Here is a 20,341-nt window from a genome sequence, read left to right as displayed (position 1 = left end):
CACAGGGACTCAACAGACCTTTTGTTGATATTGGGAGATCACGTGGAAAGCTTGTCAGTTTAGATCAGTTTCACGTCAGTGTGATTGCAAAATAAAGTTCAGTGACCTTAGAAATGAACAAAAACTTCAGTTCTCATTTAAAGAACGCTCATCAGCTGTACACAAAAATACAAAACATATCACATGGAAGTGTCCCATTCAGAAAACAAAACAATCATTCAAAATTATTTTTAGGCTTTTATTATTATAATAGTTTACATACACTAGAAAAGTTCACAAAAACATATGTACAAGTATCCAAAACAAATCAACAGCATACCCAGAATATATTGATAATTTCACAGAGGAGACCTAGTTAATCCCAATCTTGTCATATTGTGAAATGTTTAACAATGAACATACGCTTCATTTGAAATGCAAATGAAGTTAGCCATGCACGATTTCAAAAGAGCTCAAACTTGGGGACATAAATTAAAGATCTGAACAAAATGGGCCATCCTTTAAGACGGCCCAAAACTACAGTGATCAATGAAAAACAACTTTAAAAGGTTAATTGACATTAAAATATGTTGTAAAAATACCATTTATTCTTTGTTAAATGCGAATGCTGAGAGTTTAGCGGAGCTATCCAACGGCTTTTTCTTTTTGGCCCCTCCCTCATCCCGCTCTGTTTGTTCATCTTCCTCTCCTCCATCCTCACGTTTTCTTTTCTTTGGGTCGGATTCACTCTTTGCTTTCTCTGACCAGTCCTAAAAGAGAAAAAGTGGATGTGTACATAACCCAGGAGCAGAAAACTTCACACATGCTCATGCTGTCCAAGCTTAACATGGTGCTTTTCATAATCCAGGAAACGCATGCATCTAAACAAGCCACTACGTGATTGTTATTAAAATGGACCGTCAAGCCATTTGTTCACGATAAAACAAAGGTAGAGAACATTTACAGACACGATGAGTCACCGGACCCATTTCACATATGAGCACCGGGGCCTTTTCTCCACGTCCCCACTACACGCCATTCACAAGTGTAACACGCTCTTTCACTGCCTGATGCCACCCCCCATGTCATTAACATAAGATCAATGAGCGTGGCCCACACCCCCATCAAGGGTTTCCAGAGCAACAGGCATCCTAACCATTCCCCCTCCGGGCTGGAGCACGTGAAGAGTCATTCAGAGCTGCACTGAGTGGCCCTCTGGGTGCAGGGTCACGAACAGCTCCTCCGTGCAGGTGGGGAACGTGATTGTTCGTTTGTGAAGCACACACTTAGGTGACGGGACGTTTAAGAACAAGAGAACTAGCAAATGTATTATTTTTCTTGAGTATTGAAAATAAATTCAAAGAGGCCAAAGGGATGCATCCCAGGCAACAGGTGGATTTTTGTACACATCCAAAAAGCCAACAAGGAAATTCACTTAAATGAATGAACAACAGGTTTAAATTTCCTGTTTCAGTTTCAGATGCGTGTTGTATTGAATTGGAAATGACTTACTAGTCTTTCCTCTGCAGTAAGCGTGCGGAAACGCCCCATGCCTTCCTTGATAATATCCATTTCCTCAAAGTCAGGATTGTCAGCGAGAATATTTTTCCTGTTCTCATCCAGCCACAACTGAAAGCCGGTTTTTGGCCTAAAGGAAGTAAAACGGAGTTACAGAGAAGCTGAACAACAAATGACTGGCAGATGCTTAAACCAATCATTTATTTATGATTTCATTTAAAATGCACAAAATAAGTAGTAGTAATAGACCGAAGTATTGAGCAATAATTAAGATTATTTGCTGATAACTACATTTGATTGGTCTATTAACAGATCTATCGACATTAATAATGATTAAACTGTATAAAAGCATAGCTTGCAGTGTGCTGTTAAATGGTAAATTGTATGTATATACGGTAGGGGAGAGCGGGGCTCTATCATTCAAAAAATATTTTAATTTAGATTAATCCATTTTTGACACAATTAACACACACATCTCTGCTACAAATGAACATTTAACATTTGTACGATAACGGTAGGTCCCACAAACTATTTCAGCAAAAGTGACAGGAGTGCAAACATAGGTGGGGTTCATTTTAACAAACAGAGGGTTTGTTGTAACACCTGCTAGAATTTTTTTTTTTGTTTAAACACAAATAATTCAGTAAAATTCTGTCTGTATGCTAAAGGTGGACATTGTTTATATATCTGCCTATAATAGATAGATATACAAACATTCATCCAGCCATGATCCTTCATCTAACCATCCTAGTATTGTGCATCAATGCATATAAATAATTTTTTTAAAGGGCAGCAAAATTATAAAAAAAATCATAATTGTGAATTATTTCCCCTGAGATTGTATTAACAGTTATCATTTTATTTAATTAAATATTTTCAATCCCAGCTATCAATTTTAGAAGTTGCTGACATGTTTCAAAATGGTGTTCAATTGGTGTGATTCAAATAATATGCGTTTGGATTTGGTGACTAACACACCCAAATCAGAAATCGGAAAAAAAAACATAAGATGAAGAAATTAACTTTTATGCCCTCAAAATTCGAATAAGGATTTAGCTTATAACATTTAAAAGCGCTTTAAATCTCATACTTCCTGTTTTCTGTATTCTCTCCAGATACTGGAGGTGTTGCTGTAGGAGCCTGCAGTTTCACAGTCTCGGTTTCTGATTGGCTCTCCAGCTTCTTACTGCTTCCTTTAGGCGTAGTCATCTGTAGCAAAGTGGCCTGGGTCTAAAAAAATAACGCTCATGAATAAAGACAAAACAGCTAAAGCAAATAATGTCGCTAATGGATACATCTTTGACATTTCAAGAATGTTATATCCGAATTTCCAGTGGCTAGATTCCCAATACTAGATAGGACAAGGTAATTCCTGATAGACAGAGTTTAGAACAGGTTTTTATGGGGTGTGTAGGACCGTGTGGCTGGAGAACAATTGTGATTGGCCAAGAGTACTGCACCTTGGACTTGGCTTTGGGTGCCAGGGGCTTTAGGACTGGAGCTTTGCCCTGTTTGGATGTTCCACCGAGAGCCACAGGTTTTCTGTTGGACATTGTCATACCATCCAAAACATTAGTCCCTCTGGACTGACCAGCCGGTGAACTTGATGGTTTTCCTGCACTGGACACCTGCACATTAAACACATTTATTGTTTATTAAGAGAAAATGTGCATCATTATCAAATTGTGCAGAAATCTTAAACTTACCTTAAAAGGGTTTACACGTCCTTCCTTGTTTACTGTAACAAAGATTTATTTTCGTTAGCTGAGGTCTAGCTATCAATAAAAATAAAATAAAAATCAATAAAAAAACTTGATAAATAATACTAATTAATTATAAAATGCATTTTTAAAAATATATATTTTGTAACTAAATTATACTTATTGTAATTTAAAGGCATTATATACATTTTATCTAAAATATTATACATAATCGTTCAACTGACCGATCGAGTCCTCATTACAAAGCACTCACCTGGTTTGGGGGAGGGCCTTTCAGGGGATTTTCCTCCTTTTTTAAATGGATTTAAGCCTGCAATGGCAAAAAAAATTTAAACACAAAACTAAAGCGACAAGTGAGCATATCTGTAGTTCTGTACACTAAGAACAGGTATGTGATCCCAATAACCATTACATACAGGATCAAAGACGTTGATTATTTATCTTGTGTAAATGTAAAAGGGTTAAAATTTCAAAATAAATTTCAGATTACTTGCATACATTCTCTTTTTTGAGGACCAAGTCTAAAATTTCTGGTTTTATTTCATTTTGAAAGAATATTTTTGGAATAATTGCAAAAATGTCAATGTGGAGTAACCGGTATGTGTCAATTGGTGTAACTAGTATTTTTTTAAATAAAAATATATTCATAAAAAATGTGGAATAAAATATAATCATCTAGTTTAGTGTAATAAGATTTTTACAACATTTGTTAAATATTATTTAGAAAACAGAGCTGTTTTCAGCATATGTCAAGACAAATTTACAAATAGGCATTAAAATTTAAATTTAGAAATAACTAATAAAATTATATTTTAAAATGTTTTTTATAATGACACTTACATGCCATCAAGGTGGATAAAATATTACATTTTTCTCATTTTTTGGAGCAATTGGTGTTACACCATTTGCCATGTTCAGGTCCATTCAGTCTTATTTTTCATAAAAATGGTGCAAATGTAATTTTTTTTATTGCATAAAATTAACAAATACACTTTTATAACAAGTTTTTTTATTTAATTTCTCATCTTGCCAAACTTTCACTGACCCATAAATGACTGACTCAGGGTAAAGTATATCTACAAAAGCAAATATTTACATGATTTCCTGGTCTCTGATGGCTCCTCTGCATCCATTTCCTCTTCATGTGTATATTCTTCCTCCACATCATCTTCCTCAACACAGCCATTATCAACCTGTCTGCCGTTCATGTGACTCGATTCTCTACTGACATGGTTAAACCTAAAAACATAAAACGGTTTATATGTCAGTGTCACAGCTTTTAAACATTTTTAATGCTTGTGGTATGGGAACCCTGAAAGAAAGCACTCTTCTGGTTGGGTATTATTGCATAATCAAATAAATAATTTATAGAGATTGGAAATATTATTCAAGTTAAAAGTCATTTAGGGTTTCAAGTTCATGGAAATCCTCTGGAGCTTAGACATCACAACTATAACCATTTAAAATAATGACAGCACGGCAAGAAGGATTTGTTCAATAACAACATAAAAAAAAAATGTAAATAAAATAACTTAATATTACCCAGAGTTCCGTCCCACGCTCTGATAGGCCGGCTCCTCTTCCTCCTGATCCTCCTCCAGTAGCTGATTGGCCTTTTCCAGAGCGAGTTCATTGAGCTTCTGTGCCAGAGCCATGCGTCTGGATCGAGACGCATAACGGATGGCCAGCGTCACCACGTTATGAGTCATCATCTCTGCCAGCTCCACGCAGCGAAACTCTCGCTCCAGTTTACATGACAGCTGCCGGGCAAACAAACACACGCATGCATGCAATCAAAGAAACAGAATACAATCAAATCAGAAATGCAATCCAGGCATACGGAAATGAATTTAGCCAGGAGCAGTGCTCATCTTCCGGTTTTATGAATGACTTACAGCGAACATCTTCATCAACAGCTCCTGCTGCTCTTTCTCAGCCTGAGACTGACCTTCGCTGTCGATTTCATAACCGCTGGACGACAGAAAGTCGTAGTGATTACGGAAGAGCAGAGAACGCCAGTATTGCTCCTACAAAACAAACACAACAAAGCATTACAATCTGATTCCATTCAGGATGTTTATAGTCATATTTATATTTGAGGTAGTACCTCCATCTGGCCTTTCTCTGTGGCAGTCTGACAATAGGGTAGTTTAAAAGGCAGGACGGCCACAGCAGGGCGAGGTAAGGTGGGTGGATAACGGGAACCTTTACACGGGATACACCTAAGGGAGAGATTCTCTGCATTTAATTTCAATCTGAATTAAACTTGCTAAGCAGCCAAACAGACCCAAGCTGGGAATTTTGTAATAAGTAGAGAAAGGCGTACCTGAGCTGCTGCGGACTCTCGTGAATTCCAACAACCCAATAATGGTCAGATTTGCTCTTGCAGCTTTCTCTGGTATTACACACAGGTGTCCATGTGTTTCCAAGAGTTCTGTTCAGCATACGTACAACCCCCTCAGAGTCAATACAGCACGGGGTTCCTGTAAAAACAAAGGAAAAGCTTTTCGAAACACCTTAAAAGATCCTTTTATTTCAGTTTATAACAGTGTTTTTAAAGGAATATTCCATTTTCTTAAAAGAAAAATCCAGATAATTTACTCACCACCATGTCATCCAAAATGTTGATGTCTTTCTTTGTTCAGTCGAGAAGAAATTATGTTTTTTGAGGAAAACATTGCAGGATTTTTCTCATTTTAATGGACTTTAATGGACACCACCACTTAATACTTAACTCAACACTTAACAGTTTTTTTCAACGGAGTTTCAAAGGACTATAAACGATCCCAAACGAGGCATAAGGGTCTTATCTAGCGAAGCGATTGTCATTTTTGACAAGAAAAAAAAAAAATATGCTCTTTTAAACTACAACTTCTCATCCAGATCCGGTCGTGATGCGTCAGCGTGACCCCATGCAATATGTCATGACGTCAAGAGGTCACAGAGGACGAACGCGAAACTACGCCCCAGTGTTTACAAGTGTTGAGAAAGAGGACCGTTCCTACGTTGTTATATGTCAACTGATACTAATTAATGTCTTTGTGTCAGTTTATTGTTTACAATGGTCCGCGCGTTTTATATATGTAACACGTGACCTCCCTACGTCACTACGCATTTACGTTAGGTCGCGCTGGACCGGATCTAGACGAGAAGTTGTGCTTTAAAAGTGTATATTTGTTATTTTTATTGTCAAAAATGACAATCGTTTTGCTGGATAAGACCCTTATGCCTCGTTTGGGATCGTTTATAGTCCTTTGAAACTCTGTTACGTGTTGATTTAAGTGTTAATTGTTGGTGTCTATTAAAGTCCATTAAAATGAGAAAAATCCTGGAATGTTTTCCTCAAAAACATTATTTCTTCTTGACTGAACAAAGACAGACATAAAAATTTTGGATGACATGGTGGTGAGTAAATTATCTGGATTTTTCTTTTAAGAAAATGGAATATTCCTTTAAAGGAACACGCCAACTTTATCAGAATCGAGCTCATTGAGCTTACGCCGATATTTTCCTATTTATATGTTGTGATTTGTATTGTCACAGCATGTACAAATAACAAGGTCATATAAGACAGTCATCTTTTAATTGCCTTCTGAGATTATAGTTCCCAGTATGTATACGGTTAAAAGATGGCTGTGTCTCATATGACCTTGTTATTTGTACACGCTGTGACTATACAAATCACAACATATAAATAGGAAAATGTTGGCATTATTTTGTCATTTATTGGGAGCACTATAGCTGAAGCCATTTTCTAGTCTTTGTACTAAGCTAGGCAAGCGGTGGATGCGTCAGACAGAGTTATGGCAGGGTTTCCCGCAGCACTTTGCAGTTTGGGCGGCCCGCCTAAGCTGGGAAACCCTACCGCCTTAACTAGGTCGTCCCATAAAAAAAGCCATCAAGTGCATCTCAGAGAATAGCACGGACACGCTTCACACCGCGAGAGGGCGCGCGTGCCACACGGCCGAAATGAGAAAGAAGTTTTCCGGATCGTCACTGTCTGGAGTATAACTAGCCAGTTGATAAAACATCTCGGAGAATAGTGCGGAACACGCTTCACACCGCAAGCGGTCCACTTAGATCTGAAAACCCGAGGTCCGACCCAGGTATAATATAAGCAGGCTCTGGTAATTTAAAATGAATGTGTTTTTGCCGAACAACCCTAAGAAGACAAAAACTCTCATGTGTGAGCATTGATTCCTAAACCCCCCCGCAAAAAAAACTGCCACTGGGACGGGTCGGACTGGGGTAGGGTCTTCCTTTTTAAAAAATTATTTATGCACGTTGGGTAAAAAGGTATTTGGTCAAATCAGGTCGGTACATTTTTTTTGCACCCGAGAAGACCTCTAAAGACAACTTCCCCAAATCCTTTGCTATTGTAAATAAGCTACAACATAAGAACACCAAAAACACAAGGTTTAATGCTTATGACACCTTAAGCCTAAAAAGCCGTTGATGCAGGTTTATAAACCCCATAAATGACTAAGGGTGTCATGATTTTGATTTTAAATCGAAATTGATCGAAATTAAGTCACAACCTCGAACTTCGAATAAAAAAAATGGAATCGTCGATGCTGCCACACCCCCATGTCACGTCGAATCGAATCATGACCTTAGAATCGAAAATGTAAACGAATCGAAGATTTGGAGAATCGTGACACCCCTATAAATGACTCACCCTCTGCAGTAAAGCCCATCCATGCTAGGTAAGACTTCTGTGAAAGAGGCAACGGTTCTCCATGGATGGCCTGTTTTCTCTTCCACCCAAGCTGAAGCAGCTGCACCCCAAGAGACTGATCTCCATCAAATCCAGTACCTAAAACCATACAAGACAACTGATTTCAACCACTTCCATTAAAAAGTTTACATTAATTAATTACAGAATTTACTGTAAGCCGAGCAGGAAGTACCTGAAAAGAAAGGACTTTTGGGAATAGTAAAGCTATTTTAGTGAAACAGTTCATTGTCTAAACTGGATTCACATGTTTTTGTCAAAGTTATACAGACGGTGCCAGTTGTTATGATAACAAAATCTCCCTAGCATTACACAGCACAAATGAGGTGTGACAACTCATCCGCCAAAGTGTAATACTTCTGGTAAAGGATTTGCTTGTATCGGGAAAGCAGAAGTATTTATAACTACCTCTGTGATAGACTATGAGGAGCTGCTCGCCGTGACCCGCCATGCAGACCACAGCTCCAGGCAGGCTGAACATCTCCTTCTGCACGCCACCAATGGAGAAAAGTCTAACCATAAGGGTACTGGTGGCCACAGCGGCCCAGCCCTGACCCAAACACAATGCACGCACATCTTCTCCTTTGGGAAGGTCCACCATCCACTCCTTATGCGTGTCCCAGCAGGAGAAATGCAAACATTGGATCTTGCTGTTAAGAGAAAGAGATGATCACAATGAGTGCCCAATACTTACGGTAAAATCAACATAATGCTTTTTGCAGACGTTTTTATCCAAAGCGACTTTCCTGGTAATCAAACCCATTAACCTTTGCAATGCTAACACAATGTTTATCCCAAACGGAGATATAGGAACACTTTATTGAACTTTACTGGAGTTATTAGTTGACTCATTAGATCATAAGGATCACAGGTAGAGGAACAGTAGTGTAGTATTATAAATTTGCCTTGCAAACAGAGATAGACAAGCAATTAAGGGCAAAGGGGAACAATACTACAGAACAAAGATCAAAGACCAGCTGATACAAAATATGTGACCTGTGAAACACGAAAAATTTTTGTGAATGTTTTACCTAGCAAGCTCATCAGTTCCCTCACAGGCCAGCAGCACAGCCTCCTGGGAAAGGTCAGCCATAGTGTGGCCTAATGTGTTGGTGAGGTGCATGGCATGATGGATTGCTGTATCGTGAAACTCAACATCAATGGCGTTGTCCTGGTCATCGTTATAGCCGCGAACGATACCCACAGAGTTCCACATCTGAAAGAGAAAAAAGCAAACTTTAACAAAGGCCATTAAATTTTACATTACACACACACACATACTATATATACTGTAGGGGTGCGTGGGGCAAAAACTAACGCGGGGTTAGTTGTAACACGGACTGTTGCACAACATTGTAGCACAAGGTTGAGCGTTTATAATTTCACGCTGCCAAAAGACGATTTCCCGCAAATTATTGGAAATGTATAATGTTTTTCCAGAGAGTTATTAATGAACGAGAATTTTGGTGGCATGCAAGTACATTTTTTCATCTTTTTTTTTCGGTTTTTAAGTTGGGTGTGTAAGATACCAAATCCAATGCTATGTTATATTAATCAGTGTCTTGTTGAGTAAAACATAGCATCGTTTTGAAATATGTCTGCAGCTCTTAGCAACTTTTTTGGTGGGCTTGAAAATATTTTGACCCAGCGGGGTTAATTGTAACGCTTTGTTACAACTAACCCCTCAGCAATAACGATATGAAAACCGCTAACATTAGCTTAATTCTTGCCGTTGTTTTAAATAGGCTACACGTGAATGATTGTTGGCTCCCAACAAAATAAATGTGCCTGTCTTATCAAAAATCGTGTGTCAAATTTATTTTTGTTCATATCTTTAATATTGATGGAATAAGGTCACATCAAAGATTGAAATCATAATAAAAATTAAATGGCTAAAATCAGACTTTGATGCTCATTACCTCAGAATTTGATTTTTGAAACTCTAGTATGGTTTTTACAGACTGGGTCACATATAAAAAAAAAGTTTTGTCATAATTGTTCTGTTTTTTCTCACATATTTAGACATTTGTATCCATTTATAATTGAACTATTGTTAGAAAAGGGCTGGGTGAATGAATACAGTGTGGATACCTGTCTATTATAAACAGATATATAAACAATATCCACTTCAAGTATAGACAAAATAGTATTGAAATATTTGCCTGCAAACTTAAGTTTTAGCAAGTGTTACAACTAACCCCCTGCCTGTTACAATTAACCCCACCTATGGGGTAAGTTGTAACGTTTGCACTTCTGTCACGTTTGGTGTAATTGTCCAAGAATGGTAAGTACTAGAAACAAACGTCAAATGTTCATTTGTAGCAGAGATGTGTGTGTTGCTTGTGTAAAAATATAATAAATCCAACTCAAAGATTTGTTGAATGATTGAGCCAAAACCAAAAAGCATTAGGTGCCCACTCTCCCCTATATGCAGTGTTAAATTTTATAATGATTAAATTCTATTATTGTGAGGTAAATGTTTTGGGCAAATAATTTATTTAACCAGCATTAAATAAAATGAAAAAATTAAATGTCCCTATAATGACACCCTATCAGATAAAATAATTTGTAGCACATTTTTTTAAAGTTGGAAACAGCTCAGGTTTCTTCTCACCATAAAGCGATGCATGAGGTGCACAGGTGTAGATCCTGGTTGGAAAGCCCTTTGGGGTTGTGTTGGCATGGGACCCTCATAGACTGGACGGGACACAGCAGGAACCACAGCGGGAAGAATGGCACTGCTGCCATCATCATCTGGAAGTTTATCCAGGTTTGCTAACACTGCATCTGTAATTGCACATTTATTAATTGACTTATGTGGACAATTTGATTTGTTAATAATAAACAGAATAAATTACACTATATATTTGAGCAGTTCTAACGAATAGATGAATATGCATTTGTACAAATAAATTTTATTGGTTATTGGGAAACATTTGTGGTTACCACAATTATAAAAGTTTTTTGAACGTCATTCAAAATATTTTTTCCACTTAGAAGTAACTTCTTTTTGTCATACCTTGAGAATTGTCATCATCTAGAAACGTTCCTCTGTTTCGTGCTCGGCCCGTGGCAGGCATGAGGTCGTCATCATCATCCTCCTCCTCCACTAAGGCTTTTTTCACTGGAGACCGTGACTCACTCATGCCATCGTCCAACATCTGGTCATCATCTTCATCAAACAGGCCGTCAAAATCATTTGTTTCTTTGGCTGCGGTTGCCTAAACATTAAACAAAAACATATTTTAAAAATCACACATGCAGATATGATAACCAATAACACTTAAACATTTACATTTATGGATTAAGCAGATGCTTTTATCCAAAATAACTAGCAATTATTTCCAGTTAATCAGTCCCATGACCTTTGTGTTGCCAAAGCAATACTCTACCAACTGAGATGCAGGAACGAAATGTCATTAAAAGATCCTATCAACTTCCGCCAGACTTAGTGACTAAACTACACAATTTATATTAAAAACAATATTTCAGAAGCAGAAAATGGTCTGGGAAGGTCACCTAAAGTTCATTTAAACCATCTCTTGACATCCAGTAAGTGATGTCATTTCTGGTGCTGTATAAGCAGGAAAGAAACGGTGATGAGAGGATGACTGACCTTGGTGCTTGGAGTGGTCGATGAGGAGGTGGAAGAGGAGGAAGACACTCCATCCAGGAGCCCGAGGCAGCCCTCGGTGTCAGTGTAAGCGATCCTCCCCCCTGAGGGATGCCATGCCATCCCACACACTGTGAACCCTTTCTCGTGTTTCTGTCTGTTAAACAATGAGATAAACATCAAAATAAAATAAAGAAACAGTCCTTAACCATTTTCCCCTTACTCAGGTAAAGACCCACATGCACATTCTGTTTGGTTTGGATACGAGCAGGGCAAACCTGACCAAGATTCACATCTTTGTAATTTTGGGATGAATGGCGATATACGATAAATATCTGTATTTTGTATGTGGAATAAATCCAAGTCTCATGTGCCATGTCAAAAACAAGTTTTTAAAAGAGAGTATGATGAAAATAAAATTTTCCTCATATAAAAAATATACAGCAGCACAAGATGTGAGTTGGTTGGAAAGCTTACGTCTGACCACAGTGTACATTTCTAACAGATCTTCTAGATTTATCAGACCATACCTATACGGACTCTATCGCCTCATCCCGCTGGGAAATATTACTGATGATATATTACTAAAGCTTGATATACCACCCAGCCCTAGTTTGGAGGCAACCTTAAAGGATATTTCCGGTATTAACACTTTGAGTCTCATTTCTGGTTTGTTTTGGATGAACTACAGTGATGGACACTGACATTTTGACAATGGGTCGTGTCTTGACTTTTTGACTTGTTTAGAAGCGTCTCTTGACTGCTTCAGAATGGAAGTCAATGACCATGCACAAACATGTCATTAAAACAACACTTAACGTTCACTTTCAAAACTGTGCTACTCACCGAGTGGTTCGTGGTGTTTGTTGATGATTAAAAACAAGTTGTGTAGCGAAATACAGTTTCTGTCGTGTTTTATTTGGCATTTTGTAAAACTCCATTGACTTCTCTTGGAAGTCAATTGCTCGCTGATATATCACTCCGCCGCCGGAAACGGAAAAGGGGTCTGTTTACATGTGGTTGTAGTTTTTTCGCTTGGTTTCTCTCAGAAGATATTTTTCACATATTTGATGGCTCAGTGACCAGCTTTAGGTTTAAAGTTGAGCTCGATTGTGACTGTCTATACGCTATGTCCTTGTACGGCAAAGTGTTTGTCGCCATCAAGTGGTTGGGAGTGTGCTATCGCTTCAGACTCAAATACAGAGCGGAAGTATATACGCGGTTGTGAGGTATCTGAAAAAATTGTTCCACTTTAGCAAATGACACGGATTGAAATCATACATTGCGCAGATATATTTGTTTTTAATCATCAACGAACACCACGAACCACTCGGTGAGTAGCACAGTTTTGAAAATGAACGTTAAGTGTTGTTTTAATGACATGCTTGTGCATGGCCCTTGACTTCCATTCTGAAGCAGTCAAGAGACGCTTCTAAACGAGTCAAAAAGTCAAGACACGACCCATTGTCAAAATTTCAGTGTCCATCACTGTAGTTCATCCAAAACAAACCAGAAATGAGACTCAAAGTGTTAAATACTGGAATTATCCTTTAAATGACATCGTAAAAATGTGACTTGTACCTCTCGACACATAGTTTGGCCTCCACGTCCCAGATTAACAGGTTTCCACCAATCGTTCCTGCAGCCAGAAACTTCCCACATGGTGACCAGACCACAACATTAACAACCTGAAGAAAAGAGAGTCATGGAATAACACTTATGGTAACTCTTTATAATAAGGTTAACTAATACCTAAGTTAAAGGATTAGTCCATTTTCTTAAAAAACAATCCAGTTAATTTACTCACCACCATTCATCCAAAATGTTGATATATTTCTTTGTTCAGTCGAGAAGACTTTTTTTAAGACTTTAATGGACCCCAACACTTAACAGTTTTAATGCAGTTTAAAATTGCGGCTTCAAAGGACTCTAAACAATAACAGGCATAAGGGTCGTATCTAGCGAAACCATTGTCATTTTTGGCAAGAAATATAAAAATCATGCAATTTTAATGCAACTTCTCGTCTTCCTCCGGTCGTGTGATGCACCAGCGCAACCTCACATTATACGTCATCATGTCAAGAGGTCACGGATGACGTATACAAAACTACGCCCCAGTGTTTACAAGTGTGGAGAAAAAGGACCATTCCGACGTTGTTGTATGTCAAATGATACCAATTAATGTCTTTGTGTCAGTTTATGGTTTAAAATGGTCTGCAAATGTGCGTTTTATATATGTAACACGTGACCTTTCAACGTCATTACGCAATTACGTGAGGTCGCGCTGGCGCGTCACACAGCCGGATGAAGAAGAGAAGTTGTGGTTTAAAAGTGCTTTTTTTATTGCCGAAAATGCCAATCGTTTCGCTTGATAAGACCCTTATGCCTCGTTTGGGATCGTTTAGAGTCCTTTGAAATTGCAATTTTAAACTGCATTTACTGTTAAGTGTTGGGGTCTATTAAAGTGAGAAAAATCCTGGAATGTTTTCCTCAAAAAACATAATTTCTTCTCGACTGAACAAAGAAAGACATCAACATTTTGGATGACATGGTGGTGAGTAAATTATATAGATTTTTTTAAGAAAATAGACTAATCCTTTAACTCTTGATATATATATCAACACACAATCATAACGGCAAATAATAATCATCTAATTATACTGTCCTCCATTTAAAATAAGTGAATGGGTGTGATTATTGGTCCACTGACCTGTGTGTTAAGATCATCTGATAGCGTGCTAACTTGTGCCCATGTGTTTTTGTCGTACAGCTGCACGGTTGCGTCCACTGGTACAGCAAGCAGCTACAAAGAAAGACACAAAATGTTAACATTGGTTTAACTTCTCTTTAAATCTCAGTATTATGATTGCTGTGTGAAATACCCGTTATATGCAAAGCAAGAGAAAACATTTGAGGTTTCTTAAAAGTGTGCAAAATTTTCAATACCCGTCCAGATCGAGGCTGCCAAGCAAGTCTGCAGAGTGATTTAGCATTGCTCACATCACTTGACTTCTGTAGCACTTTCCATTGAGCAACCTGAGCCTAGAACATACAATAACCTTTACACACGACCATACACAATGCTTTACTGCTGTATTGACATTATCATTAGAAAACCTATAGTACATTCAGAATAGATCAATCAAGACTCAATTATTACGCCTCATACCTGTGATTCGACGGACCACACAGTGACTGAGCCATCACAGCTGGAAGAAGCCTGTTAGGAAGTGACATCATATGTGTTAATGTACAACAAATGCTGAGAACACATAAAATACTGTTCAGAGGTGGATGGGAGCACCCCATTTCCAAAGGTCCAGGGTACAATGACACTTACGATGAACTCATCAGAAGGGTCAAAGGCCACACTGAGAACAGGAGCATCATGACCACGCAAAGTCTTCTGCTGGCTGCTGTCCGTCACCTCCACTATCTTCACCAGGAAGTCACTAGAAAGCAGAATGCCAAAATTAGCAGCCCCTATCAGGGCTCAACACAAAGAATTTGTTATACTGGCCCAGTCGGGCCAGTGGTTCAGGTTTTCACTTGCCCTACCAAATATTAAATAATATACATTGATGAAAATATATTTTAATGGCGCACTGCCCCGATCGGGCAAGTGACAATACTTTTTACTGGCCCCGAACGTCTCTCACGCTTGCCCCGGGCCACCGGGCAGTCCTTTATGTTGAGCCCTGCCTATTTTCTGCAACAGCTCGGCCGTTCCGATCTGAAGCGGGAAAATAAATGAAAACTCATTTCCGAAGAGAAATCAAATAACCTGTTTGGAGGCTCAGCTGCCAACGACACCTGCATCAATATTCAAGCAGACGCCAGAGGATAAAACCGCTCAATCAATGCTATGACATGCTTCCTGCCTTCGTCCCCGTGATGCGTAGGTTTCAAACAATCCATATATCCAGCAAACGGCCATTTAGCCCAAAATACAACTAATCATAGAACGATCAAAGAGGTTTGCTTTCTGCACTGATGCCAGCCAAAAGCAAAGGGATGCTATTATGAGTCATATCTGACACCCTGTAGCACTAAAATAATATTCATTTACAAAATTGTGACAAACATGTAGCACATACAAAACACAGAGATGGCCCCATTTACATTTTAGGGCTGCAACTAACAATTATTTTTATAATCGATTAATCGAGTGATTCTTTTTCGACTAATCGAATAAAAACAAATTACATCATTCGATTTTTCACTTATTAAGGCACTAAATTAGGGTATTAACATGGAATTTTAAAAGTGCAAAAGTCCCACACTACTAGAATTTTACTAATATTTTTGTTTTTGATACTTTAAGCTAGGGATGCATAACTATTAATCTATAGCAGAATAAAAGTGTTTGTTTACATCATATATGTGTGTAAACGGTGTATAATAATTATCTATATATAAATATGCACACATGCATGTATAATTTTAAGAAAAATATATTTATATATGAAAATATATATATATATATATATATATATATATACACACACACACACACACACACACACACACACACACACACACACACACACACACACACACACACATAATTATTTATAAATATACAAATGTATATACACACACACATGTAAACATTTCTTGAATATATACATGCATGTGTGCATTTATTTATCTATACAAAGTTATTATACACAGGTCACACACATATATGATGTAAACAAAAACTTTTATTCTGCTATAGATTTATTGCGATTAATCGTTATGCATCCCAACTTTAAGCCTTTAAATAAAAAACTTGTAAAAAAAAACAATAGTAAAATATTTTTAAATGTCAAAATATAAACAAACAAGTCTTCAGGGATGTGCCGGTGAGGGAATTTTCCCACAGATTAATTAAGTTTATTTTATTCTTTCACTGTAGCAGGGCTCCAGACTAACTTTTAACACTAGGAGCAAGGTGGCCCCAACTGAAAATTTTAGGGGCACAACCAGAAAATTTAGGGGCACACACTGTAAATCAACATGCTAACCAAATATACACATTTCTACTAATTTCCACTGTATTACTAATAAATACTTTAATGATAGATGCAGAAAGTACAATGTACTGTTTTCAACTTCAGTGTCACATCACAAAAAAAAAGGTCAAATTTACTGGTCGCACACGTGTGACTGGATGTAAAATTCAGTGGCACACTGTTAAATTTTGGTGGCAAAATGCCACCATTTGGTGGAAGTTTGGAGCCCGGTGTAGACCTTGATGACCTTATTCAAGGATGAAATTAAACCTGCAGAAATAGTTTAAATGTAGCCTAATTCAGAATTCCGCTGAAAGGCCCAGGACCAAGCTGGTTGCGCAGTGAGAAGCAGCAGCACCTGATAAAGCGTATGAAGAAACAGCGCCTGACCTTATTTATAAGTGCACAGTTCGCACTGTATAAAGCAGACGCGTGTCCGCGCTGTCTGACCGTGGTGTGGGAGCATGTGACGTCACAGACCAACTAATCGATAATGAAACTTGATTCTTATCGATTAGTTGTTGCAGCCCTATTACATTTATGCATTTGGCAGATGCTTTTTCAAAGTGACTTGCAATGCATTACAATGTATTCATTACATCATGAATGGTCCCTGGAATCAAACCCACAATTTTTTGCGCCGATAACGCAATGCTCTAACAACTGAGCTACACGAACACATCATTCCTCACTTTTGTAAGTCACTTTGGATAAAAGTGTCTGCTAAATGCCTAAATGTAATTGATAGCAACTTAAAAACAAACCTTGAGCCCACAGCCACCCGTGAGCCACTGGTGTTGAATGTGACGTGGTTTGCGTTTGTGGTGAATCGAGTGAGAATTCCATCCGGATCTCCTTCTGGAAAAGTGTGAATCTGAACTGTGTTGTTGGAAACTGCAGTTATTAATTTTCCATTCTGTTAGGGAAAAAAAGCACTGATTTAGAAAATGATTGTTTCATTGCAAATTTCTACAGCGCTTACAATTAAAATGTGCTTATTTTAAAGAATTACCGGTTAACAAACCTTCAGGGCTACTGAAAACGCCTTCTCTCCGACATTTATAGATTTAGGATCATCATCATCAAGGCTTTCCCATATGCGGACATCTCCATCACTTCCACAGGTGACAATACACCTGGAAAAGATCAAATGATAGATTTAAGTAACTTCTGACTTAAAGGTGCCTTAAATTTCCTGATTTAAAATTAAAACTGACTAAAATGTAGCTTTAAAGGGACAGTTCATCTAAAAATGAAACTTCTGTCATCATTTACTCATTCTCATGTTGTTACAAACCTGTATAAATTTCTTGATTCTGATGAACACAAAGGAAGATATTTTGAGGAATGTCTGTAACCAAACCGATCATGAGCCCTATTTACTTCCATAGTAGGAAAAATAAATAATACTATGAAAAGGAATAGGTTTACAAACATTCTTCAAATATCTTCCTTTGTGTTCATCAGAACAAAGCAAATGTATAAACCGTTGTGCCAATATGACAATGAGTAAATGATGACAGAATTTTTATTTTTGAGTGAACTATCCCTTTAATGAAATACTCACTTTCCCTCATCATCAAAGCAAACGTCAGTGAGTCCCTCTGAATGACCGTATCTCATGGGCTTTCTTTCACACGGCATGATGTTCTTAGGTCAGTTATGGCTGCAGGAATGTGTATTATCAATCACATATCACAACAAACATGCAATGTATTTAAATACATAACTATATTAATATGGTAACACTTATTTCTATAGTTATTTTCCAATAGCATACAATATATTCCAGTATACTCACACAACATATCTAGTTACGATAACTAGAAGTTTACTTGGTAATGTAACGTACATAAAAAAGCTTTACTTCCACTTGACACCATTTTAGTCACGTGGGTTTGTTTCAGTATTATTTTACTCCATAATGTCTTGTGAATTTATTTGTCAAGACAGCGGAGGAAAGTCATTCAAGACACGAAGAACCTTTTCTACAAACAAATTACACCGAAACGCTTTATAGACCGTTATTAAAATCAATATTTGAAGCATAAAGAGGGTTTAAATGTAACGTTAGCAGCGCATTTCCTTCTCTGCATATTAACAATAACAAACGGCACACAACACGTGTTTCAAACGAGTCTATAATTGGCTACGCATCAGATTACACACCTATCATCGAACAACAATACATCGATAAATGATCCATAAATGTTTACATAAAACAGTACTTACAGCTTAGGTTTGGCGGCAACTTTCAGTATTATGCGACGCGCTTGCTCGCATCTCCCGCGCTGAAAAAAATGACGTGGCAAAGTGGGACGAACTTTTACGTTTTCTCCAACGCTATTGGCCGAGTCGCGCGTTTTGAACCCACCCCGCGTGTGACGTAAGTGACGTTTCCGATATCATACTTCAGATTGTTCTAAATTTAAAGACCATAAAATTGATCAACGAGCATTATTCTCTCTTGTTATAATTTGAACATTATACCTTTATAAATATTGGAAGTCCATTATAGACGCTAACTAAATGTAATATCATTTTCATGGTTGCCTGTAGCAAAACTGGCATTAATAATGAATACATCCTGGGGTTTGTTTGATGTAACTTAGTCCTATACCTCATGTAATGTAGGAAGCAGCGTTTGTATCTGCTTAGGGTGAAATGCAATACCAAATACTGTGATAAAACAAACAAGCATGAACTATTTCTCAAGGTAAAATTTCATAATGAAGATTTGATCATGGCAGGAACATAAATATTTAACATCCTTGGGTTTAGAAGATCAATAGTTATGGCTTCTGCCTCATTCAATTGAGAATCTGTTTTCCAATGTGAGCACACATAGTAAATGTAATAGAGATGATGATTACCAATATCCTAAAATATGATGGCTATATGCTTCTTGTTTTATTGTTTCACCCCTTGACATTAACAACACCCTAAAACCATCTCATAAAACGCAAACACATAATAGAGATGTTTTTATTAACTCACATTTTGTGAGAGTTTCAGAGATTTGCTGGAACAATGCGCATCGGAGTCATATACGCACTTTTTAAAGAATAAATGATCTAATAAATTAATCTCCGTTCCGCGTTTTAGCTACAGCCTTGACTTTCACGGTGCTGCTTCCGCAAATCCATTCCATTTGGCCCATTAGAGTCGATATAATTTAAACTCCATTTCGTGTTTTCACTACTTTCGCCTGTTGCGCTCCTACAACAAAACAAGGTAAACAAAGCTCAGGCTATAAAAACATGAAAAGGCAACAGAATACAAGAAAAATGTATCTACTCCAGGAAATGTTTTGGACCCAGAATATAAGTATTTTACAGTATAAGTGTTAAAAATTATTTTATTTAAAAACTTCTCAACATCTGCCATAAAAGTTACTACCTATTAAGTGAACCAAACATAAGAACAAAATTCTGGTGTCCACTACAAAGGACATCAAATAAAAGTTTTGCTTTGTAAGGGTCGAAATTATGGTCTACATTTTTTAAATACAGCTAAATAGACTCTCATTTTGAAAAAAAAAAGAAGATGATTATCAAATATATATTCTGCAGAAAAGTATTACTTAGTTCCCTTGTTGCTAGAAAATGTGAAAATCACAACTGTCATTGTTTTGAAAAGAAAGTTTGTGTCCCCATATAAGACCCAGAGGATGTCCTCTTGACCGAACAGTATGATTCAAAATGAACAAATTGTGCTTGACTTAGAGGTCTGAAACTCATGTTCACTACAGAAGACAAAAATGAATTGCTGGGACTCA

The 20,341-nt window shown here is 37.5% G+C and overlaps 1 protein-coding gene across 1 annotated transcript; it reads right to left on the bottom strand.

The window, feature by feature from the left end:
• Positions 1-224: 224 nt before the first annotated feature.
• On the bottom strand, positions 225-18,956 carry wdhd1 (WD repeat and HMG-box DNA binding protein 1). Its single transcript, XM_065244720.2, has 26 exons — positions 18,796-18,956; positions 18,131-18,229; positions 17,588-17,699; positions 17,328-17,479; positions 14,907-15,018; positions 14,736-14,786; positions 14,513-14,608; positions 14,277-14,369; positions 13,148-13,254; positions 11,570-11,723; positions 10,973-11,174; positions 10,568-10,740; positions 8,985-9,169; positions 8,362-8,603; positions 7,897-8,034; positions 5,545-5,701; positions 5,326-5,440; positions 5,114-5,245; positions 4,761-4,978; positions 4,315-4,457; positions 3,472-3,528; positions 3,204-3,235; positions 2,958-3,125; positions 2,588-2,727; positions 1,492-1,627; positions 225-749 (listed from the first exon to the last, which is right to left on the bottom strand). Exons 2-26 carry the CDS (start codon positions 18,205-18,207, stop codon positions 585-587), a joined length of 3,357 nt encoding a protein of 1,118 aa, XP_065100792.2. The 5' UTR covers positions 18,208-18,229; positions 18,796-18,956; the 3' UTR covers positions 225-584.
• Between the last annotated feature and the right edge of the window lie 1,385 nt (positions 18,957-20,341).

The sequence above is a fragment of the Paramisgurnus dabryanus genome, chromosome 17 (assembly GCF_030506205.2).
Source record: "Paramisgurnus dabryanus chromosome 17, PD_genome_1.1, whole genome shotgun sequence".
NCBI lineage: Eukaryota > Metazoa > Chordata > Actinopteri > Cypriniformes > Cobitidae > Paramisgurnus > Paramisgurnus dabryanus.
The sequence above is the reverse complement of the archived record's forward strand: the minus strand, read 5'-3'. Positions and strand labels throughout refer to the sequence as shown.

Excerpts from the sequence above, each read along its gene's own strand:
- wdhd1 (XM_065244720.2), bottom strand. The coding sequence starts at position 18,207 with ATGCCGTGTGAAAGAAAGCCCATGAGATACGGTCATTCAGAGGGACTC. Across the intron at positions 13,255-14,276 it reads CAGATGATCTTAACACACAG|GTTGTTAATGTTGTGGTCTG; the intron begins GTCAGTGGACCA and ends TCTTTTCTTCAG. Across the intron at positions 5,246-5,325 it reads CAGAGAAAGGCCAGATGGAG|GAGCAATACTGGCGTTCTCT; the intron begins GTACTACCTCAA and ends TTTGTTTTGTAG.